Source organism: Mchenga conophoros, linkage group LG18, assembly GCF_057382185.1.
Source record: "Mchenga conophoros isolate Kocher_MC1m ecotype Shallow Benthic linkage group LG18, M_conophoros_male_GT1.1, whole genome shotgun sequence".
Taxonomy (NCBI): domain Eukaryota; kingdom Metazoa; phylum Chordata; class Actinopteri; order Cichliformes; family Cichlidae; genus Mchenga; species Mchenga conophoros.
In genome coordinates this window covers 25,127,542-25,152,178 of record NC_140543.1, presented here as the reverse complement: position 1 = coordinate 25,152,178, position 24,637 = coordinate 25,127,542, and the positions used below count along the sequence as shown (strand labels likewise).

The following is a 24,637-nucleotide window of genomic DNA, read 5'->3' as shown; positions in this document are numbered from 1 at the left end:
GTTTGATCCAAACACTGACCTGGTTTAAAGAGAAATTTTATTTTTAGTTAAATTACCCAGAACAATTCAAACACTAACAAAATAGAAACTGGTAATTTTCTACAAAAAAAAGTTTGTGTACAGTAGGAAATCAGCCTAAAATTGCAAGTATCAGTTACACTTCCCACTTGGACATATATACATTGTACAGTATATACACTCAAATGAAATACTGCAAGTACAGTCTGCAAGCTGTTTATTTAAGTACTGGAATGTGTGTCCGTTGCACCTGTCAGACTTTGGTGTCGTCTAAGGCAGGACGAGAGAAATCTTCCAAAACCAACACTCATCATTTAAAAAAGAAAAAACAGCAATAATAATGGTGATGATCTTGTAGGTACAGCAGAAATTGTTGTGCTGTACGAGAGGAGTGTTCTTCACAGTTGGGGCAGTTTATCAACAGGTGTATCAAATTTGAAGTCTGGGGGGAAAAGCTCTGCAGCCCGTGGGTAGATGAGTCGATACGACTGTCTGATCGTCACATCTGCAACACCAGCGATGTCTCCAATTTCTGTGGAAGAGCATGACAGACAATTCAGCCATTACTAGAAGTATATGCGGAATGACGCCAGTGCATTTTTCTTAACAGCTTTCTTGACAGTAAATAGAGCTTTAACACTCCTGACGTTTTTAAAGCGGTTAAAAGTTCTAACTTTGAACAGAAACGAGCATTGCATATATGATGAAAAAAAGAGGGGCTTTTGTGACAGACTGCTAGGAAAGAAACAACTTAAAACTATTTCTTTCTCCAAAATGGTACAAGGTCTGGACTGAAGAGAAGTAAAAAAGCAGCCAATGCCCAAAAAACCTTTGAAAGGCCTTCAGAAAGTCTGGAGACCTATTGCTCAAGACCTCACAAGAAAGTCTTTCTCCTTGGAAGCAAAATATAAGGAAACGAGGCATGGATCAAGACTTAAAAATGGCGTGAAAAGTCTACCTGTTGTCTAACTCCAGTCCATAACCTCTTACCTTTCTGGGTCTTCTTCTCTGCTGAAGCTTGGGAAGCCATGTAGATGGCAGCTGCAGCTACAGAGATGGGGCTCCTGCCAGGCACCAAGTCGAGCTCCACGGCCTTCCTGGCGATGAAGGTGGCTGCCATTTGCACCTGTTTGGGTAAGCCGAGGTTGGAGCAGAAGCGGGACATGAAGTCCCCGGTGGTGATGAGGTCTACGCTGGTCTCCAGTGCCTTCAGGATCAGCTTGAAGCACCTACCGATCTCTTTCTTTGAGATCCGGGACACAGCGCAGATCTCTGCAGAGGAAAGGAGATTTTTAGGGGTGGTTGGATGGACTGCAATTACTTTTTTTTTTTTAAGGTTTTATCCTTAAGCACATCCTACACTTCTGCCTCCTGACTACTCCTGTAAATAACATTTACTAATGGCAGCACATGAATAACAAACAGTCCTATGTTGGCTTATTCCATGAAAATGTGAGTGAATAAGTTCTTTATGTGAATACATTTTGTCCTGAACACAACAGAGTTATATATAATCATTTAAACAACGATAGTAAATTACTCAAAATCACACAAGACAAATTTATTCTGACCTTTAAAGGTTCGCGGCACACCCTCCTGTCTGCAGGCGATGTAGAGACAGGCTGACGCGATGGCATCATTGGCTCGGCCCTTCAGGCTCTTCTGTTCATAAACCTGCTTAAATAAGTTGTTTGTTCTGTCCTGAGGGGAAAAAACATTATTTACACTTTAATTTCAGTGTCATGGATTTTATGCTTCTGTTGGAATTTAACTGCATGTTAACAGTGTGATGTTTGTCTTTACATGACCTTAAAACAGGGAAGTCATTTCGTTTCAGTTTAACAAAGTTGCTGAGCCCTATGTTTGTGGCTCTTTTATGACACCATTTTGCTTAATTTTGAATGAAAATGATATGATCGTGTCTGAATTAATGTTTAGGAACACGACCATAGCCCACGACCCTTTTGTTCCTCAAAATGAGAACATCCTCACAAGGAAAACTGCGTGACAGCTTCAGCTGAGACTTCAGTGTGAAAAACAACAAGAACTTTGATAAAAAGAACAAAGGAAACAAAAACAAAAGCAGTTTTTTGCACACAGCAGGATTTTTGTTTCTTGCTCCTCTCCATTAGCAGTCTGTTAACTTTTAACATCTCATTAGATTCACTTTCTATCTCACAGGCTGTCACCTGTTCACAACAATGACAAAAAGCAGATGGGCAACTTTCTCTGCTCTCAGTGAGACTGTTAGGCCACAGCAGAAAATATTTTTACAGGTCCTTATTTTTTGTTACTTACTACGATGTTCCTCGGCAGGTTGATGCGATCCGCCATGGTGCTGATCTCTTTGAAGGCGTTGAGCATGGCCCGGTCAGAGCTGCTCATGGTTCTCCTGTTCTGGTACTTCGAGTTCCCAAATTCATCAAAGCTGGCAGCTCCTGTTCCCTGTGGAGGTAAACGGTGCACGTTTACCAGTGAAATTATTTCATGTGAAACCACAGTAACGTCAAATAAATTACAGCTAAAAATTAAATTCACTCAATATTTTTGTACCCAAATTGAGCCAGTACACTTGACTTCTTCATTCAGCCACTAAAAGTAATTTTTCTGTTCAGCAATGTCAGTAAATAAGTAATTTGCAATCTAACAATAATGTGGTTTGCTATTTTTTTCTGCATTTGTTAAGTACTGTACATTCTGTTACAATGCTCTAATTCAATTTATGATGTCAAAATTAGGGGACATCCCCTAATATGGTCGTTCAGGCTCACAGGACAGCTAATCAGAAGAAATTTTGTGTAAAGGGGAAGAGCTAATGACATCCCGTGACATCATTTGTATGCGACACAAACGCCACAATACAGGTGGACGTCGAGGTGATGGTGTACCTGCTGCTCGGTCTGTGGCTTTTCCTCAGACTCGGGGACCACGGTACAGTTTCTATGTAGCCGGGTTTAGCAGGGTTTCAAAAATATTGGTTTTGATTTTCCTGATGGAGATTCTTTCATGTCTCATCGAGTAATGCCGCTGACTAGCTATTCGTTGCCATACAGTCTGCTGACATCACATTTTTGGATCGCCTTGGATTGTCCCAGTCAAATAGGAACTAAAAAAGTACCTCCTACCAGGTACAATTATTTAGTCTCAGGAAAACCTTAAAAACCGTGTCTAGCTGTGCCAAGGCAACCCGAGCACATACTAATAGAAGAGCTACTCTGGCAGCCATCTTTAATAGGGTGAAAACAAAAGGTTGGCTTTTTATTTCAAACAGTGTCTCACCTTGCTGATCATGGTGGTTAAGTCTCCTCCATTGAGTAATGGGTTCTGGGCGTCTCCCACTCTGGATGGGTCCTTGAGGGCTTTCTCATTAGAAAACGTTCTCCACTCTGAGCCCACGTCGATTACACGATCACCTGAACATATGATTTGGATAACTGAATAAAGATTCATTTAATACAACATTTACTATTCAAACTACCAATAGATCAAGATCAAGTTCTTGAGCTGCAACATTTCACTGTATTACAGCTTGGACTGAACGAGGCGTTTCTGATGAAGCTCCAGCTTTTAAATTGTTGCTGATTATATAATTTTCTTTAAATGCTTAAGATTTAAAGTTTACTTTCAACTCGATTACCTAACACTCGCAACTTAATCTTCAGCTGCTTGTTTATCTGTTTTGAAGTCACATCCACTGCTCTGAAAAGGGTTACTCTCTGACAGATATAACTGACACTACAGAAGGTTTTCAGGGATTCACCAACACTCAAAAAGCTTTGATGGCTGCTGGTGTTCCTTGTGCCTGGTAATATTTCATCCCTCTGAAATAAGTCACCAGAAGATGGTGCAATAATATAAGCAAATTCACTCAAAGACATGCTCAGAATTTAAGTTTCAAACACGGCTGCTACTATGTCAGTCCTCCTCTATTGTCTTTCTTTGGCTCTTCCTCTACATGTTCTCCTACTACGCTCCATTACTACTACTGCGGTTTTGAATATGGCTCAATTATTTTACACCAAAAAGGAAAAGATAGGGGTGTGACATCAGCAATGAGGCAAACTGTCTGAACAAGGCCATTGCATTCTTCAAGTTATTATGACTGTCTCTTCCAGGAACTGTGTACTGGGGTTGAAGATTAGATTTGATATTTTAATCCTGTTTTTCTTGCCATCCATCAGTACTCCTAATATCTCGAGGCAAAGTGACATTCATCTCCTTAGAGGCTAACCAAAGCTATGGAAACGGGAACAGAGGGCACTTAAGCTTGCATTAAAGGGCGGCGGGCGTCTCTATTCTCTCGGCTAACCTGCTCTGTCCTGAAGGGGCTCATTAGAGGAGAGCTTGTTGCTCCCTAAAGCTTTGTCTAATAGCAAGCATCAAGCTTTTTGCCTCTTTAACTCTATCCACAAGACAAAACCTGTCATGTCACCTGACATCTATGGATAATTTTAAACAATATATTTAATTTACCTATACACTTTTGGAAAATGTGGCCTTGCATAGCTTGGAATTGAACTATGATGACAAAGCAAATGAGTTCAGGAAGATGTGTGCTGAAAAAAAAATTGTTCCGTTTAGTTGAGATAACAAGTACAGGAAACCAAATGCAGGATGTGTTCAGTGGAAGCTTGATCTAAAACCATGTATACTTGCCTACTACAAGGCCACATTCAGGGCAGATCATGTCCCCTGCTCTGTAGTCCTCCACCAGACAGGCATCAGGGTGGTTGGGACACTGAACTCTGGGAAGGGCCATAACACCTGGGCTGCAGAAACAAACAGATAAGAGGTCAAAAGCAAGAAAAGTTTAAAAACAAAGGCAAAGATGGGGAGGGGCAGAGAGAGAATTTGTGTTCAATTCATGACAGTAAACATAATTTTTACCCACAAAGTCAAATCTAAATGAAAAATAAAGATTCAAACGGCCAATTCACAAAAGACTACTCAGAGTAAAACATGGGAAAATAACACCAACTGTTCTGAGAGGGCAAATTTACATACATACAGACTATGTTACAGTCTAAATATACTTCACCTTTTCAGTTTCCTTTCCCTTTTTGTGTTTCAGAAGAAGTGCCTAACTGAATGTTCACCAACAACACATCTCCCAAAGCAAGTAACAGCATCAAAAACACAAAGATAGTAGCTAGCAACAGTACTTTAAACACAAGGCTGTTTTGGTGACAGGTTCATCTCACTGTTCTGATAATCTTTAAGACACACTAGTGTTCAAAGGTTTGAATTCAGTCATAAACCTAGTGTTTTTTGTTTTTTTAACTGTGTAACAAAACACAGGGCATGGAACAAGACATGGGAACAATACACACACAAAGTAATATACTGGTATAAACATTAATATGAGATTGTGTGTGCCGCATGGATGTTTACAGCTCTACTTGGTCTAAAAGCTGGGATTTACAAACATGATAAGAAATAGGGGGGCGGAGATGGCAGCGTAGAGGTCTGGCACGATCAAACTGACTTGTACACAAAATAACTTCAACCAGGACTCTGTGTGCTCCCCCAAAAAAGCTTGAACTGGTGATAAAGGACTATAAAAGAAAAAAACGAATGGCTCACAACAAGCATTAATCTGCTGGATGTTAGCAGAAATGCGGTGTAATGAAGAACAGGAAAAAAGATCTAGCAAAATTCAAACTACGCTTGACCAAAAGTTGAGCAATTTAGGTGATGCAGCAGAAATGCTGGTCAACAAGAACCACACAATGCGACAGAGTTAAAATAAACTGAAGATAAAAAGCCACCCACACTAAAATCCTCAACTTCCTACATCAAGAAATTAGTGACTGCTGTGGATGCTCAGGTTAAATCTGTCTCACTCTTTGATCACTGAAGAAATAGTGTCCTGTTGAGTTCCACTGTGTCACTCTTCATCCCTTTATCACGTATGGATTACTACAACTGTCCACATACCTAAGCAAAGCCTCCCAGAAACATCTGCAGGTTGTTTAAAACGCCTGTTCTGACTGAGTCTTCCAGCTATTCACATTTCACACTATTGTTAATTCGGTTGCACCGACTCCCCATTAACATCCACGTTAAGATCCTGAGTTTGACTTTTAGGGTTATGCATGAACAGGCACAATTGTACATCAGTGAACTTTTACATCCCTAGCAGGTTCCCTGAAATCATGTGATCAGGGCCTGTCGGCTGTGCATCATACAAGGCTGAGAACTAAATGAGAAACAATTCAGACTCTGGAACTCTCTCTCCCACTGAGCCTGAGATTGTTGAACTCTTTTTAAAAAAAAACAAAACAAAACAGCAGCTTAAAAGATTTTTAGGGCATTTCACACAATTATTTTACCCTGGTCTGACTCAGCTGATAAGTTTGCAAACTTGTAGCTCATCCCCGTGGTTTGGTTTGTTTTCACACAGAAAAATTCAAGTGAATGTCAAGCGAATAAAAAATGCGTCACAACAAATCATATGAGAATGTTCAGTCCGCTCACTGGCCAGATGTGTCTGGGGTGGATTCAACAAAAGTAAATACAGGAATATGGTGCTGTGTGAGAAACCCGAGAATTTATGTTCATTTCAAGGTTAGTTGAAAGGAGATATCCTTGAGTTATATATATATATATATATATATATATATATATATATATATATATATATATATATATATATATATATAGTTATACATTCTTACTTAGTTTGGGCAATCTGTGAGAGTAGTGGGTGTTGTTCCTCGCCGCAATGACGAAAAGTAACAGAACAGTCAAGGAGTGGGAGGTTTCTGATTAAGGGTGGATGAAACAAATAAGGTATCCTTTTTATCCGTTTAATCAAGAGAAATCCACATCTCTTTGACAGATGCTTGTCAATACATGACCGCTGGTGGGTCAGTAACCACACAAGGTGTTATACACAAATGTACATTTCTGTCATTGGCAAATTAAATTGTAAGCCACTTTTTTAGATCATGGATGGTAGTCTCGTCATTGTTGGTGGATTTCTGATTTATATCACATTAGGGGTGGGTTTTGATTATCGATTTTCTGTGTTTTATCCTAAGTTACTTTGATACAAAGGCATCTGCTGTGATGCTTACACCTTTGATAAAGTCTCACAAGTGTCAGCTTTCTTTTTATAGGTATAAAAATATGGCTATGTACTGATAAATGATAAGAATTATAATATTTCTGACTGTGAGGCAAAATTTCACTGATTCAAATCGAATCCATTCGGGACCTTGTGAATCGGAATCGAATCGATTCTAGAAATCTGTGATGACACCCAACCCTATAATACATACGTCCAATATTGAATTTGAAAAAAAACATCCATCGGTTCTTTACATTTTGCTAGGAAAACAGGGAATACTAAACAATATCAATCATTAAAAGAGTGGATGTGAAACTGTCAGTCAAATTAGCTCAATCAACTGCATTTTACTCCTTCATACGCACACCCTTACTGTGCCACTGATAGGAAAATCAATAACGTAAGAAACTTTAAATGCAAAAATTATTTGCTAAACTACAGTAATTGATTATACGTGCTTAAAGGAGGGTACGTCAAACCACTGTTGTGTAAAGGTAGACGGACTCCACGGGAAACTGCGTGTGTTTACAAATGATTCACAACTGCTCACTGAGTGGTAACGTCAACAACACATTAGCTTCAGTTTCAGCTACACACCATTGTAATACACGAAAAAATTTGAAATGGTGGACAAACAAGTCTACAATGCAAAGACGATAACGTGGCAAAAAGCAGGAGCATCAGCACCACATCGCTGTGCAACAAAAACACCGACTTCTGGTGACATCTAATGATTAGCTGCTAGCCAGCTAACTAGCTGTGCTAACAATTAGCACAATGAAACGAACAGCAATCGGTAAGCACAGCGACGTATATTGTTTTAGCTTTAGTAACCACGACGCACACCAGTATTTGTTCTTATGAATTAACATTCTTAGAACCATATGCAAAGAAAGTATAGGTATTACATTTACTCGGCTCTACCACTTACTGGCTTGTAGACGCCATGTCACTCCTCGTCTCAAATTCAAAGAAACAAACGAGTGCGGCACCTCTATTTATAACTTCTTCTGATCACGTGTCCATATGAGTACGGGAAGAGAAAAAGACCAAATTAAATACAGGTAGCCTTCGGTTTCTTTTACGTTGGGCTGTAAAAATTCGTTACATAAATACGCAATATTTGTTTTGTTTTTAGGAGATTTTCATTTATTGTCAAGAATGACGTACCATTGTAACACCATTAAGGTGTTGTCATTACAACACCTTAATGGTTTAGCGAGCTAAGCGAGCCTAACGTTAGAGTTTTCTGTGACATGAACGTGTCTATTTATTTGGCTAATGACCAAACCGTACTAAAACCACTAAATGAAGTGCAAAGTGGCTTTCACAGGAATGTGGATGCATTATAAACACCTATAAAAACGTAAATAAATGTTGTTATGTTGATTCTAATCTGTTTCTGACTCCAGCTGTAAAAACAGAGAACACCACGAATTTCGTCAATAAAATTAATTTCAGTTTGAACTACTGACAAACTACAGTGACTTTCAAGCATCCTTCATTACACCGTGGGACGGTATCAATCAATCAATCAATCAATCAATCAATCAGTCTTTATTGACAGACTTTATGGCCATAGTTAAACAAAACAAAAACAAAAAAACAACACAACACAACATATAATCCTTAATGAAAAAAATATTTTTAAAGATATTAAACCATGATATACATAAAATACACAATTACTTAAAAGATAAGATAAGACTTTTTTGATGAAATTTTTGTGTTACCTCAGCTCAGGTTCATATATCAGAAGGAAATACAAAAATACAAATAAGTACAATCAATGAAAAAAAGTAAGATAATACACTATACACAATGGTAGCATACACAGTATGTGATTATGGATATGGTTGGAAATATGCAAGACATAAACTATATAGCTTGACATAACTATTGTACCACTATTATTCCTAAAGAAATATTCCTAAAAGAAATCAATAAACACACAAACTCTTCACATTCAGACTGAATGAGTAACAGGAACCACTCACTGTCAGCTTTGTCACTGCTAAAATTATACTGTAATAGTATTTGCCTGAACAAAGAGTTTCCACATTGTCCATATATGTCATCATCATTCATTCATTCATTTGATCAGTAATAAAGTGACCAAGGTATTTCACCTTTTATGAACCTCAAGAGTATTGTCGGACAGTTTAAACACAAAGAAATTCAGCTGTTTATCTTGCTTGGTTCTACATGTCAAGATAGCACTTTTAACAGCATAGTACATTATATCATATAGCACACCATATTCAGTACATGTATTAAGAAGCTACTCTAATCCAGCACTACTTGGACTAAAAACAACCAGTTCATCTGCATACGTATGATGATTCATCAATGTTTTACCTAATATACATACAGTGTTACAGGTTCTCAGCTGTATGGACAATCATTATCAACATATAAATTAAATAAAATTGGAGACAAAATCCCACCCTTTCTGACACCATTGCTAACACAAAAGGAGGCAGAAATCCTGCTTCCCCATTTAACCAGCATCTTCTTATGAGCGTACCAGTAAGACAGAATCCAATGTATCCAGGAACTCCCTGTCGCTTCAATTTATCAAAAAGTTTTTCAGGGTTCACTTGATCAAAAGCTTTAGAGGCATCAATGAAACCCATAAGGGCAGATGAAGTTTAGGCCCTATTCAAACTGAATAGTGGCATTGTAAAGCGCTTTTCAAGGCACCCAAAGCACTTTACAATGCCACTATTCATTCACACACTGGTGGAGGCAAGCTACGATTGTACCTACAGCTACCCTGGGGCAGACTGACAGAAGCGAGGCTGCCATATCGCGCCATCGGCCCCTCTGGCCAACACCAGTAGGCAGTAGGGTAAAGTGTCTTGCCCAAGGACACAACGACCAGGACAGAGAGCCCGGGGATCGAACCAGCAACCTTCCGGTTACAGATACGCTTCCCAACCCCCTGAGCCATGGTCGCTCCAATTTAACAGCTGTGTCCTTTGTAACTACTACAAATAAAATACATAGCATTGAGTCTGGTAGTTTGCCATGAATCATAAACCTTTAATATCTAATTGTATGCAGGTTAAAGTTTCACTGTCATGTTTTTAATGTTTGTTTGTCTTTTATCTCTGACTGGAGGCACTCATATGGATCGTTTTGTGAGAAAGAAGAGTCATGGGCCCACCTTTCTTTACCAGACATGTTGGAGACAAGTGGTGATAATTGGCACTGTGCCTTTTCGTACTTGGAAGTGTTGGTGACTATGTGGTGATCTCCTTTGAATTTTTTCCTGTAAGAGAATACAGAGAGTAGGCCTACTCGAACCTTAGGGCTAATGGATCCACACGGCAGAAAAGCCCAGCAATATCAACAGTCTCCTCCTATCCCGTTATCTCTGGTTTGTGTTGAGCCAGCTAACACAAAGAAATCGTGGCTATGTTGAACTTCACTATACCCCTCACATTGTCAGATAGACCACTAAGGCAAACATTTAACTACCGGCCAAACCAGCCTATGCAACAGACACATGGTACTGCATAACCTAATAAATACAAACCTCACATTGCACCAGACTGTGACACAAATTGTGACTGTGGTTAGCCTGTGTTGTAACACAAACCCATCGGTGGCTCTATGTTTGAGAAAAGTTAACTGAATCTTTCACACTTCTTTATTTAAAACAAATCTTTAAACTGCACAGTTTTTTTTTCATAAGAGGCAACAAAGGTCTGCCAGATTGCTGTCAGTTTGTCTGTGTGACTCAGTACCAGTCTGTGTAATAATTCTTTGGCATATGCAGGAAACCACAGTCGCAAAGACTCAGGTTTTGTGGTAGCAAAATAAGATAGACATCAGGATCTGAAGCAACTAAACCTGAGTGAGATAAATACAAATATAATTGTGTTTGCAACTTATATTAATGTCTGTTGCTTAAAGAAAATGCTTTCAGCTGCAGTCTGCAGCGACTGCATTTTCATTACATCAGCGCATAAGCCAGGACAGTCAGCGTGCATCAGAACAACACCAGATGGAGCTAAAAAATAAAAGCAGTGACTGAGGTGTGGAATATGCACGTGCTACGAGAGCTCGGCAATGCTTAGCATGATTACAGTTATTGATCATCATTCAGCATGATTTGGTTCAGATTTGCTTGAACAGTACCACGACTCTGAGACTGTAACTCTTTGACGAGTGTATACATCTTATATCTGCAAAGCATGGCTGATTCTGGCTCATTGAAAAAAAGCTTTTGCATGGTTATCCTACCAGTATGACTTAAAAAAGAAAAAAACAAAAGAACACTCCAATGTGTTTCAGCTGTTCAGGAAATGATACAGAGGACAGCTGTGCACTGCGAGATAATCTCATTTTTTGCTGCACAAATGATATTTGCCTGAAACATGGCCTCGTGTGATGCGTTTATAAATCTTTTAATATACAATAGCTTTATGAATATTCGAAAAATGTTATTAGTAATGATCAAAACAGAGGCAACGCAGAAACATAAAAGAAGACCAACAGGAAAATGTCTCTCTTAATGGTAATTTAGTAACAATGACAAATATAACATACATACATGTGCAGAATTCAGCGGTCTGTGAGGTTTGTGACTGTGCTGGGGTTACAAAATGCCTTTCTTACTCAAGATCCCTTTAACCTTTGAAAATATATTTCACTTTACACCTTCAAAACAGTCCAAATTGTCAGGCTTAATGTGTGGCTTTAAGTGCTCCTTCAGCCTTTTCTCCCTGTTTCACTTCCCTAAGAATGGCTTCTTGACAGCTACACTTCCACTGGGACCATTTCTGATGAGGCTTCAGAGAACATTAGATGGATCAACTGAAAACCCAGATGCAGCTCTCATGTCCTGTGTTAGATTTGTATTGTTGATTGTCATTTATGCTTAGAAATATCTACTCATATATGCTTAGAGTTTTATAATCAATGTCATGTTGGTAGAGGTTTGATCCTTAGTAGTCTGTGGAGACTCTGTGTGCCTCCCAGAGCACTCTGGCATGCACACACAACTTAAGGTCAGGAGAGAGGTTATATCTGCTCTTACTGATTTATGGTATAGAAGGACACCTACTCTGTATCTGGTTAAGTATAAGAGCCTTTTGTTTAGATGGACCGCTAGACTCCTGGCACCAGCTTTGGGGAGTCTTCACGGGGTCACATCTTGACCCCACACACACACACTTACACGACACACACAGACAAGGTATTCTTTGTCCACATGTATACCTATATGAAACGTCATATGTTAATGAACCTATGCATATTCATGTGACCGCAATAAAAGGAGTGCTACAGGGAACCTGGCTGAGAGTCTGACGGAGGTCAAGTGGGTGGAATGACACTTGGCTCCAGGCAGGTCTCCCTCATGCACGAGTAACACAAAGAACTTTGCCTACTTGTGTCTTGCTTTTGCTGTGTAGTAAATTGTCTTGAACATTCCAGCGAATAGGTTTATGCTACAAACTTATCATACTTCACTGTGCAATACCTTTTGTGCAATACTTTTGTTAATGGTCAACGGTGCAATAGACCTCAATACTTGAAATGTGCAATTCACTTGTATTTTTATTTTTATTCCTATTTATTCTATTTATCCCCTTCGTATATTTTATTTATATATGTCTCTGTATTTATATATATGTGTGTGTGTGTGTGTGTATATATATATAATATTCTGTAACTGTAACTTCTGTCGGTGCTGTGCTTTTGGAAACCGAATTTCCCAGAGGAACCCACCCGAGGGATTAATAAAGTTTTATCTTATCTTATCTTATCTCCTGTGTGTTTTGAAGATTCAGCTAAAGAAATTAGAACAGATTGTAGGATTCTTGTGATGTGCCGCTAGTAACAAAGTGCCGAGAAATTGAACTTAAAATTGACACTTTGCTAAGCTGTCTGTTGTGTGTGGACACAACTCATTTCATCTCTTGAGTCATTCAGGGTCATTCTGTATGCTTTAATGATTCATAACTAAAAAAAAAACAAGAAACGTTTGGCTCAATATTCAGTGTCTCAAGATAAAATACTGTTTCACCAAATTACTGGAATCACTGATCTTCTGTTATATTCAAATCTTTTACAATGGACCAAAAGTGCCCCCAAGCCTTTCAAATATTTTTTGTTTGTCTTTCAGTATAATCTTTGTCTTTCTAGTGAAATGTTTGCCTGACTCATGCTTTTTAATATCACTGATAGCGAAAACCCTTGAATGGGCCAGCTGTTTCTGTGCAGATTCCACTTGGAGAAATTGTTACAAATCACAGCATAATGACATAAAAATGGTAATGTGCTCAGTCTGCTTCTTTGTCTCAAACACATGCAGATGCACACAGAGTAACAACTACCTCAGGGCCTCAGAGGTTGTTATCCATCATTTTCCCGCTGCATCACCACATTATCATTCTTTATGACTGTCATATTACTACATTTTCTTCTCTAAGTATACCCAACAAATCTTTATTGATTGCATTCATCCACCAATCCCAAGCCCTCCCCTAGCACATAGCCAGCATTAGATTAGTTAGTCTAACTAACCAAAGGCTGAATTTCCCTCTCCACTTTGTGCGTGTGTGTGTTTGTGTGTGGGTGAGAGCTGTGTGTTTACAGTGCATGTGGGGGAAATTAACTGCCATAGAAACAGGTCTGTTTGTTTGTCTTTGTTGGTGCTTTGTGGCTTGAAAAGAAGCTGAATGTATGTTTATTTTTCCTACTTCTACACAGGGACCTCACCTGTATACATGCGCAGTTATTTCATATTTATTATTAATGCAAAGGCTGATGCAAGAGTGTGATGTTGTGCAGCGCATTCTTTAGAAGGAGATCCATGCTGAATAATTTATGCCACTTGTAAGCCTCACCACAGTCACCTAAACGAAAAGAGGTTTGACATGAGGGCAGTGGCCAAATTTAAACCTTATGAATGGTTATAAAGGTGGTCATGGAGTGACTGGGAGTTGTGTAACAGCACTTTGTGAGATCAGAAGGTTAAGTGAGTCCACTTTCTTTTTTCATTCACTTCTCTTTGTGCAAACACAGCCATCACAAGATGGTGTTACTTACTCTGAGTAAACATTTGGCCCCACAGTAGAAATAATACATTTGATATACTCCACTGTATGGATTCTACCTGCTTTCTACAGAGACAAAAATATGCATCACTGTAATTCTTCTACACGTGTTTAAGTCAGGAACCACTTCCTCTTTTGCGCTTCTTCTTCTTCTTTTTTTTCTTTTACACACATCATGTACTCTGAGTCGTCTTTCTTTCATGTCTTTCTTCTCCTGCCTCCTCCTGCCCCCCCCCCCCTCTCAGAGTACAGAAGTAGCGTGAGCACAGCTGCCAGCAGCCTTCGACCGGTTGAAACCTGTATGCATTGCTACTGAAAAGACACTTCCTCCACCCATCACCAGCCAGATCCAGAAAGAGCTGGAAATCAGGAATGAATCTGATACATAGTCACAGTGACACAGTGTACCCCTGCCTTGTGTGTGTGTGTTTAAATTATCTTTTTACTGTAACTTAAGTGAAAGTGTACACTATTTGTAGAAAATACCACTTTTATGTTTCTCCTACCGAGTTGACGTTTAATTAAGACCAGCTATAAAAACATTCCACGCGACCCCTGTCGTGGTACTACTTGCACGGCCGTAACGCGGACTCGTACGGGCAGTGCTGCGGCCGGCCGTTGACCGTCTGTGACTTTTCCGGTTTTCCCCACCGCCACAGTGAACGCAGCACCAGGAGACGAACTGGTGGGTGGAGCATTCGGGAAGTTGCCGTGAACGCTATCCTCCAATCAGAAGCGCCCATCGCACGCGCAACAGCGGTTCGCGCAGCTCCATGTTGGATCAGTCGTTTTTTCTTAGAAATGTAGTGACCCGGAGGTGAGGCTGCGCTTACTGTCTAGTAACAAACGGACGGCCCCGGGCAGTCAGACGGGTTCAGGTATGAGGGCTACCCGCCGACAGACCGCAGGGCTGCAAACGAATGTTTTCTGGAGGTTTGCGTGAGCGAGCAGCGTCATCCCTTTGCTTTGAAACGAGGCCGAGAAATTAGGTTAAAGACGCACCTGGAGAGGGGAGCGAAAAGTGGCATGCGGGGTGAAGAAGAAGTAATTGGATTGAGATAACGCCTCGCTGGCAGTAAGTATATTTTCTTCTCGTTATCTTTTCAACACATTACTAAAGGGATAAAAATAAATCGCTTTAATAACCCGCAACCTGTTGTTTATTGACTAACGGAGATAAGAGGCTGATGAATGTTTAACGCGGGGACACGTGCTGCTTCTCTTTTCTCACGCGTCTGGGTGAATCACCTGATCCCGCACAGCGGGCAAAAAAAGAAAGAAATGGAAAGAACCATCGCGTGCGCCAAAAAAAAATCAGCAGTTTCGTCAGACTGTAGCAGAGATGACTGGTGTCCCATGTGGGTGCGCAGGTCTCCACGAGTTAAATACATCGTGGTGCCTGGAGCTGGTGTTGTAACTTCAGGTATGACCTAAAGTTCAGTCTGGCCATCTTTAAACTTCTGCTCAGTCCTCAATGAACTTGACTTGGAGCAAAGCGGCTGCTGTCACGTGGTGAAAGTCTTAATTCACCCTGAACCGAGTAGCGTTATTCCTCTACGAGTTTAATCAGGAAACTATCGCCAACGCTAGCCCGTCCTTGATGCCAGGGCCGCCTATAATAACCGAGGGCCCCACCCTTTCCTGGGGGCCCCACATCCTCTCACGCAACGCCTCCCCCCTCTCTAATCTGTTTGGATCTGTTACTTCGCCCATGTGTGAATGTGTGTGTGCATGGGTGGATGACTGGTTGTGTAAAGGGCTTTGGGATCCTTAGGGACTAGTAAAGCGCTATACAAATACAGGCCATTTATCATATGCAAAAGACTGGGGGAGGGCTGATAATGCAAGCTCCTTCTAGCTTTGCCACAGTTTGATAAAGATTACTCGCTCTGCTTTGCAAGGATATAGAATAGAATAGCCCTTTATTGCCACTGTACATGTACAATGAAATTATGGGTGCTCCATGCCAACTGTACAGGACTAAAACATAAATAGTAAAACAGCAGGAACAAATGACTCACAGAAGAAATGTATACAATCAAGAGGAATGTATACAAAACAAAAGAGACATATAATAGAAATAAATATAACTATATATTATCTATAGGCTATCACAGTTGCCACTAACAACAATTAATGGTGATTCCTGATGACTTCACAGTGGTGTACTAAGAAGCAACATTTCGCATCATATGCTGAGTTTAAAGTCAGAGATTTCTGAATACCTGTTCAATCAATAAAAGTAATTTCACGAATTCCACGTGTACTTTTTTAGGCTGATGTAAGTAACCTGTAATGGTCCAGTTAAAGTTTGAAAGCTCTAAAGTGCATCCGGCATGTTGGAATTAAACATCAGCCCTAAGGGTGTACTCAGTTAAAATAATAAGCTTCAATTAAAAGTTTTATTTTACGGCTCTGTGACACAAAGCTCAAGATTTTTCTGCAGTGTAAATCTCTTTGTTTGCAACAGCTTTGCATTTTACTGCTGTTTTTATACTATTTGCAGATTTTTAATCACCATTTTTGCTCATTACACGTTAATGTCTCTGATTGGAGTAGGTTGCACTCACAGGGATCATTTTGTGCGGAAGAAGAGTCATATGATAAAAAAATGCCCACTTTTTGTGAGTGTGCAAAGAGCCTGAAGCAGAAAGCCCGGCTCACAGAAAAAACGGAGATAACCATCATCATGATACCCTTTCTTTCTGACTGGGATTTGCATTTTAGATTTTGTCCAGCAAACTAACACAAAGAAAGCCTAGTTGTGTTGAACTTCTTTTATAGTACACTGCTGTTTTATTTACAGCCACAGATTTCCCAAACATATTTCTTAGGTAAAATATATGGTTAATAATGTGGCACTATGACACAACACCATTCTAATAATGACTAGACAGCCAAGCTATTAGTGTGACCGCATCTAATAGTGCTAAGTCATAGTGGTAGCTGTAACAAAATGCGACCTCTCATTCAGTATTTCTTTCTATGTTCATTCATTTCTATGTTAAATCCATGCAGTATGTTAAAACAATTGGATATCATAGTTAAAAAAAAATTAAACAGCATTTTCTTTATGGGCACACAGTAAAACGTAGAACCAGCAATCCGGTGTGATCAATGGATGCATTAGGCCACACCAAAACTACATGCACAATCCTTCGTGCAAACATTTGACTGTCAATTTTGTGTTCTTACTGTGGAAACTGAGGGAAAAACACGTTAACAGTAATGACGTCTGAGATGGTCATTCATGTATGTGACTGTACCAAATGCTGTATATGCTGAATAGAACTAAAAGCTGAGTGAGTAATGGTCAAGGGATTACCTCGTGGCCGATACACAGACAAGCTGTTAGCCTTAGTTAAAACATCCTGTAACATGTAAGGCTGTCACGCTAAGTGAATTTTTAAATTGCAAATGACTATTCGTACCTCTAAGGAAAGACTTGTATATATCTGAAGGATGTTGAAACATTCAAAGCAGATTAACTGCTGATTTGAATGCAGATCATATTATGATGTTTTAGTGTGTTTTCCAAACTATGTAAAAAGTGCAACATTCACTAAGTAAGAGAACAATTTTCAATGCATCACTAAAGGAAATGCACATCTGTCAAAGGTCTTAGTGAGTAAGAACACTGGTGGATTTGGGGCTTCATCAAAGGACTCTGTTCCAAAAACAGCATGTTGTAATATGTCTGGATTTAGCACAGTTTTGGCCTGGTGCTTAAACACTATGAAAAGGAAGTGAGAGTTCAATGTAGTTCACACCATGATAAAATGATAGGGCACTTTAATACTTGTAGTCACTGATTCATGGCTCATGTAGCGGGAGGATAAATGTGTTACTCCAGCAGACTTAGCTGAATGCATGAAATCAGTCTCCAGTTTGGTAACTTGCTATGGATTTAGATTTGTTTTATATGGAGGAGGCCATGATGGAAACAAATTAAATGCTGGGACTTTATCTCCCTTCCGGTCTTTTTCTTTTTTTTTTTATATATACCTGTTGTTTATTTTTCTCCTTATAGGGGCAAACATATGTTGCTCAAGCTTTTCTACAACTTTGTGCATTCCCTCAGGAATTTTCTGACATTTGAGAATCCTTATATTTATGCTAATATTATTATTTCTTATATTGAGACAGTGATTGTTATCATCTCACTGATAAATTCAAAAACTGGAGTGAAAAAGTAGCTGAGCATGTATAGGAGGAATCAACAGTATTGAACAGGCCAATCACAATAGTTACGGCGTAGGTTTTAGATTTCCTGTTGAAGCATAAATCCACATCAACTTTGTCCTCTAAACAAAATGTGTCAAGTTATTTTGGAAGGTTTTTTTTTTTGTTTTGTTTTCTTACTCGGGCTGCTCATGACAAGAACTGAAAGAGGACTTAAAATATCTCCAAGATGTCCAGCTGGCCCTGTGCAGTTGTTATGTCCATGAGTTCCCAGCAAAATGTCAGATTTTACAAGCATGGGATATCATACCAACATACCGTTTGAAATACTAATATTAAAGTAGTTGGACAGAGTCATCTGTTCTTGCAAAAGGACACAGGGCATAAGTACCACAATATCCTGCACTCGTGTCATAATTTCCTGTTGCATGTTTAACCCTTTTTCTATTAGTATCTGATCGCCACGGTTCACTAGTTTTCAGGGTTTTCTAGTTGGCCATAGTACCTGGTACCAAGTGCTAAAATAGTACCTACTTGGCCACCGGTTCTAAGCGATCCAAGTAGGTACTAAAATGTGACATCGTCAGACTGCATGTTAGCGACTGGCTGGTCAGTGGTGTCACTCAATGAGTCATGAGAGTTTCTTTCTCATGAAAATCAAAACTGCCACACGAAAAGCCACAAACTGAGCAGTAGCTATATCATCGCTTCGACGGTCATCTTTGTTGTAGCCTTCGTGTCACATGCTTATGTCAAGGGATGCACGGATGGGTTGCTGTAACAATGACCACGCACATTATGTGGTACTCGATTGTAATAGAAAACCAGTTGAGTTTTGGCGAGCTGATCTGAGTAGGTTTTAATGGAAAAGGTCCTTTTGTTGGACCACAGTGTTTACAAAGGTTAAATGCATCTCATAGCACTGCTGCACCTCAGTGATCATATCAAAATGTGTCTTTGTGGTGGTATAAACTTTGTGTTGGTTTAAGCTAAAAGTCCCGAGACACGTCTGGTTTAAATAGGGTTACAGGTCTGTAGGTTTTATAAATATTCAAATATCATGTTTTATGCGACAGGCATGGTGCACACCCCAAATACAATCAGCTTTCATTAACGATCATGATCATGATGAGGATGAACTAGAAAAGTAACTGACCAATTTATAAATAATCAGAATTAATCAGTTAATTGTTTTGTTCAAGTTTAGTGCCAAAAAAACCATAAAATAAATAGTATAAGTAAAATTAATTGAGTTTTGTCTCTTTGTTCCAGCGATGTTCACTCTCACTGAGATTGCATCTCTGAACGACATCCAGCCAACATACCGCATCTTAAAGCCATGGTGGGACGTCTTCATGGACTACCTGGGTCTGATCATGCTCATGCTGGCCGTATTTGCAATGACCATGCAGATCACCAAGGACCAAGTAGCTTGCCTTCCATGTATAGATAATGCAGAGGAAGCCTCAGGAACAAGCTCGTTGCCCCAGCAGAGACCTGAGGATGTAACCTCATCCACCAGAGCCCCTGTAGGAACAACCATCCCACCGGTCACTAAGGACCTAACGGATGAAGCGGTCAGTAAGATTACTGCATTACAAGCCCCTCCAACAGGGGTCAAAACAAACCTGGACTTTCAACAGTATGTCTTTATCAACCAAAAGTGTTACCATGATGCCTTGCCCTGGTATTCCAAATACTTTCCATACCTCACCCTCATCCACACCCTCATTCTCATGGTCAGTAGCAACTTCTGGTTCAAGTACCCCAAAACAAGTTCGAAGATTGAGCATTTTGTTTCTATTCTGGGACGGTGTTTTGAATCTCCTTGGACAACAAAGGCTTTGTCTGAAACTGCTTGCGAGGACTCGGAGGAAAACAAACAGAGGCTGACCGGCACCTCTTCTGCACCAAAGCAGGTGTCTATAGAGGGGAACGATGACAGCACAAATGTGAGCCCATCCACACCCATGCTTGGGGTGAAATTTTCTGCAGATAAGCCTATTGCGGAGGTCCCAAGTAGCATGACGATCTTGGATAAAAAAGATGGGGAGCAGGCCAAAGCTCTTTTTGAGAAGGTGAGAAAATTCAGAGCCCATGTGGAGGACAGCGATTTTATCTACAAGCTTTATGTAGCACAGACAATTGTCAAATCTGTGAAGTTTATTTTGATATTGTGCTACACTTCAACCTTTTTAGCCGAAATAAAATTCACACATGAATGTAAGCCTGATATAAAACATTTAACAGGATATACAAAGTTCTTTTGTACACACAACATGGCTTTCATGCTGAGCAAACTGCTCGTCACCTATGTGGCATTGATAATGATCTATGGGATGACATGCTTGTACTCTCTCTTCTGGGTGTTCCGGCGACCCCTGAAAGAGTATTCGTTTGAGAAGGTCAGGGAAGAGAGCAGCTTTAGTGACATTCCTGATGTCAAAAATGACTTTGCATTCCTTTTACACATGATTGACCAGTATGACCAACTTTACTCCAAGCGCTTTGGCGTTTTTCTGTCTGAGGTCAGTGAAAATAAGCTAAGGGAGATCAGCCTCAACCACGAGTGGACTTTTGAAAAATTAAAGCAGCTTGTCACGCGTAATGCACAGGACAAGCAGGAGCTGCACCTCTTCATGCTCTCTGGACTCCCGAATGCAGTGTTTGACCTCACAGATTTGGAAGTGCTCAGACTGGAGCTGATTCCTGACGTGAGGTTCACTGCAAAGGTCTCCCAGATGACCAGCTTGCAAGAGCTGCATCTTTGCAACTCTCCGGCCAAAGTTGAGCAGACGGGCTTTGCTTTCCTCCGTGACCATCTCCGCTGCCTTCATGTCAAGTTCACCGACGTTGCCGAGATCCCGGCTTGGGTTTATTTGCTTAGGAACTTGAGGGAGCTTAACCTAATTGGCAACCTGAGCTCAGAGAACAACAAAATGATTTGCCTGGAGTCCATGCGAGATTTGAGGCATTTAAAGACGCTATGCCTGAAGAGCAACCTCACAAAAATCCCCACAAACATAACAGAACTTTCTCCGCATCTGATTCGGTTAATGGTTCACAATGATGGTACAAAATTGCTGGTCCTAAACAGTTTGAAAAAGATGACAAATCTGATTGAAGTGGAGCTGCACAACTGTGAACTTGATAGGATTCCCCATGCCATTTTCAGCTTAACCAATTTACAAGAACTTGACCTGAAATCCAACAATATTCGAACCATAGAGGAGATCATCAGCTTCCAGCACCTCAAGAGGCTGACGTGCCTTAAACTGTGGCACAACAAAATAATCACCATTCCAGCCACCATCGGCCACATCAAGTCTCTGGAGGCTCTCTACCTCTCTCACAATAAACTGGAGACCCTCCCTGCTGCCCTGTTCACTCTGCCCAAACTGCGACACTTGGAGGTGGGCCACAACTCCATCTCGGTGCTTCCTCCAGATGTGGGTCTCCTCCACAACCTCCAGCACTTGGCCATCAACTCCAACAAGCTGGAGGGGCTGCCCAAGCCTCTGTTCAGATGCACCAAGCTTAAGGTGCTGTGTCTGGGGCACAATGCGCTCACGATGCTGCCAGAGGCTGTGGGTCAGCTAGTCCAGCTCACTCAGCTGGAGCTCAAAGGAAACTGTCTGGACAGAGTGCCTGCCCAGTTAGGAAATTGCCGCCTGCTGCGCAGAAACTGCCTAATCGTGGAGGACCATCTTTTTGACACACTGCCCGTGGACGCTAAAGAAAGTATCAGCCGAGAAACCTTTTAGCACAAAAGCCACCTAAAAAGACGGATGGCTTCAACCATTATTTTTGTATTGTATTATCCATGCATTTCTTGATTAGTATTTTTAGGCTGTCTTAGTTGCTTCTGTTTAAATACAGCATAAGAAAACAGAGCTTTTGTTATTGCGAAGTATGTATCTAATGCAACATTGTTATTATGCTTTTTTGATAGCTTTGAGATATTAAAAATCCAGCTTCTTTGTATATTATTCTATAGACCAAAACCATTTCAGTGGCACATTATATACATTTGTCATTATTGTTTTAGGTACTCAGGTATAAATGTAACCATTGGGAACAATCTTTTTGCCTTAACTGCTGCTATTTGTTTGTTTTGTTTTTTTACAGTGAGGGCTTTCACAAACAACAGGACAAAAATTAATAATTTATGATTTCTTGTCAGATTTCTTTCTTTTTGTGTTGAAACTATCAAGGTACTTTTTAACTTGTTGAAATCAAGTAACCAGTGTATTTTTTTTTTCTTCATACCTATGTAGCCGAAAGAATTTGAGTTGTAAACTCAGGTGGAGACCAGAAATGAACTTTTACCCCACTGTAGTAAAGATTGTATATGAAAGCCTCCAGTAATTCATTTGCACATTGAAACCCTAATGATGTAAAGATTGGTGAATGTCCTGCTGAGAGAACTAATAAAAGGGAAATCGGTTGACTAGCTTTTGAAACCATGTTTTGAAGTGTGATTTGAATCTGTTGTGTTGAGCTACTGGTCCCACATGTCACAATCATGTAAAGATGATGACATCTGCCTTCATTCTTGTCAATGTACTTCTGTGTAGGCCTGATATACGTGTTCTTCAGAGCTGCTGTACCACCTTGATGAGCCTCTGCTCAAAGTTCACATTTTTATTGTACAATAAAACAACAGTCCAGATTAACGTCTAATGATTATCGATCGCCTTCAGGTTCATGACACTTGCTGCTGTCCTGCAGTGAAATCTGTAAGTTTGGAGATTATTCTTTTAAATATGTAAGGTGGATTAACAACATTTTAAAACTGTATCATTGGAAAATGAACAGATTTTCTTTCAAAATTGACTTTTTTTTTCCCCCACTTGTTTCCACTTTCATTGTTCTATTCTTGGACTTGAGTCACAGTTCAAAATGATCCTTACACTGGGCCTTGGTACAACCCCCTGACTTCAGCCTATAAAACCATCGTCAAACTTTGTTCTAACTGGTTTTAAATAGAAGCTTCAATCAGCAGTCAGTCTGGGAGTGTTTTCTTAGCCGACCATGAATTGTGTAGCAGAAATCAAGACTCGTCAGAACAGGAAATGTTTTTCCAATTTTCTTTTGTGTGTAAATTGTGTGTAGACTCTGTTTTCTGTTCTTAGGTAAAAGGAGTGGCACTTAGTGTTAAGTTCTGCTGGTGTAACCCATCTCTTTCACAGATGTGCCTTGAAGGTTGCTCTACTGCATACCTCGGTTGTAACGCTTGACTTCATGTCAGCTCATTCTCCTCCATCTTCTGGCACCAATAACCGTGCCACGATCAAAGTCCCCTATCTTCCCCATTCGGTTTGCTTAACCATGTCTACATGAATATACCACAGATGTACCTATTTAAAAACAGTATATACTTATAATTTTAAAAATAAATAGAATTTTAATACACTTCAAGTTTGTCACTGGCTTAAGTGTTATATTGACACTAAACATGCTTCTTATTGAATATGGTGTTGTTTGATCATCCCTGTTTTTTTTTAACCCCCTGGCATAAGTTTTTCACACTAACAAAGCTCCAAAAAAAACTTCCCAAAAAATACAAGCTAATGGCAAACTCAAGTGTTTGTGTTTAATCCAACAAACCAGTAGGGAGATAAACCTTTTAAGAACAGTCTATGATTTATTTGAAGTTAATTTGGATTTTCTTTCTGACCTGGCTCACACTTGTTTCTGTTTCTCGTTGGATTCGCAGCAAAAAAGATCATGGCTGCAAACCTCCTGATTCTAATGGAGCTGTCCTGTATGAAGTACATCAGTTTCCTCTCACAGTTATTTCAGGTTAATTAGTGATTCTAAAATGGTACTCGTAGATGTGAGTGGTTGTCTGCCTCTCTGTGTTAGCCTTGTGAAGATGGACAGTCTGCCCACTGTTTAACCAACTCTCACCCTGTGACAGTCCCCACAGCCCTGAAAGCAGTTAAGAAAATGAGCACAGGGACAGCAGAAAATATACAGGAAGAACCAAAAATATTAAGGGTGGCTCGTTCTCAGTAAGTACTTCATTCCAGCATTTTATTATACCCTTGTTTGTTTCACTCTACATTTTTCCTCCTGGAAAAACAGTTTTTTCCCCCTCCACCCTTTTCTGCTTCCTGTCTGCAGCAGAAACTCAAGAAAGATTTAAAACGTCCCTTAAGGGCTTGAGTACAAAGGCCCCAGAGTCACGGCTCTTTTGTTAATGTTGCCAAGAGACAACTGACAATGTTACATTGACCTCAGCAGTTCCCAAGTAATGGTATGATCCCAGTGTACTCTCCAGTGAAGTTAA

At 40.0% G+C, this 24,637-nt stretch overlaps 2 protein-coding genes across 2 annotated transcripts; one reads left to right on the top strand and one right to left on the bottom strand.

Moving 5' to 3' along the window:
• Positions 1 to 20: 20 nt before the first annotated feature.
• On the bottom strand, positions 21 to 8,155 carry gtf2b (general transcription factor IIB). The gene is made up of 7 exons (XM_085256034.1): positions 8,022 to 8,155; positions 4,675 to 4,787; positions 3,298 to 3,431; positions 2,317 to 2,463; positions 1,590 to 1,719; positions 1,009 to 1,290; positions 21 to 550 (listed from the first exon to the last, which is right to left on the bottom strand). The coding sequence occupies exons 1-7, from the start codon at positions 8,036 to 8,038 to the stop codon at positions 417 to 419; spliced, it is 957 nt and encodes a 318-aa protein (XP_085112160.1). The 5' UTR covers positions 8,039 to 8,155; the 3' UTR covers positions 21 to 416.
• Positions 8,156 to 14,892: 6,737 nt separating this feature from the next.
• On the top strand, positions 14,893 to 23,757 carry LOC146553883 (volume-regulated anion channel subunit LRRC8D-like). Its single transcript, XM_085255745.1, has 2 exons — positions 14,893 to 15,235; positions 19,615 to 23,757. The coding sequence occupies exon 2, from the start codon at positions 19,617 to 19,619 to the stop codon at positions 22,104 to 22,106; it is 2,490 nt and encodes an 829-aa protein (XP_085111871.1). The 5' UTR covers positions 14,893 to 15,235; positions 19,615 to 19,616; the 3' UTR covers positions 22,107 to 23,757.
• The last annotated feature ends 880 nt before the right edge of the window (positions 23,758 to 24,637 follow it).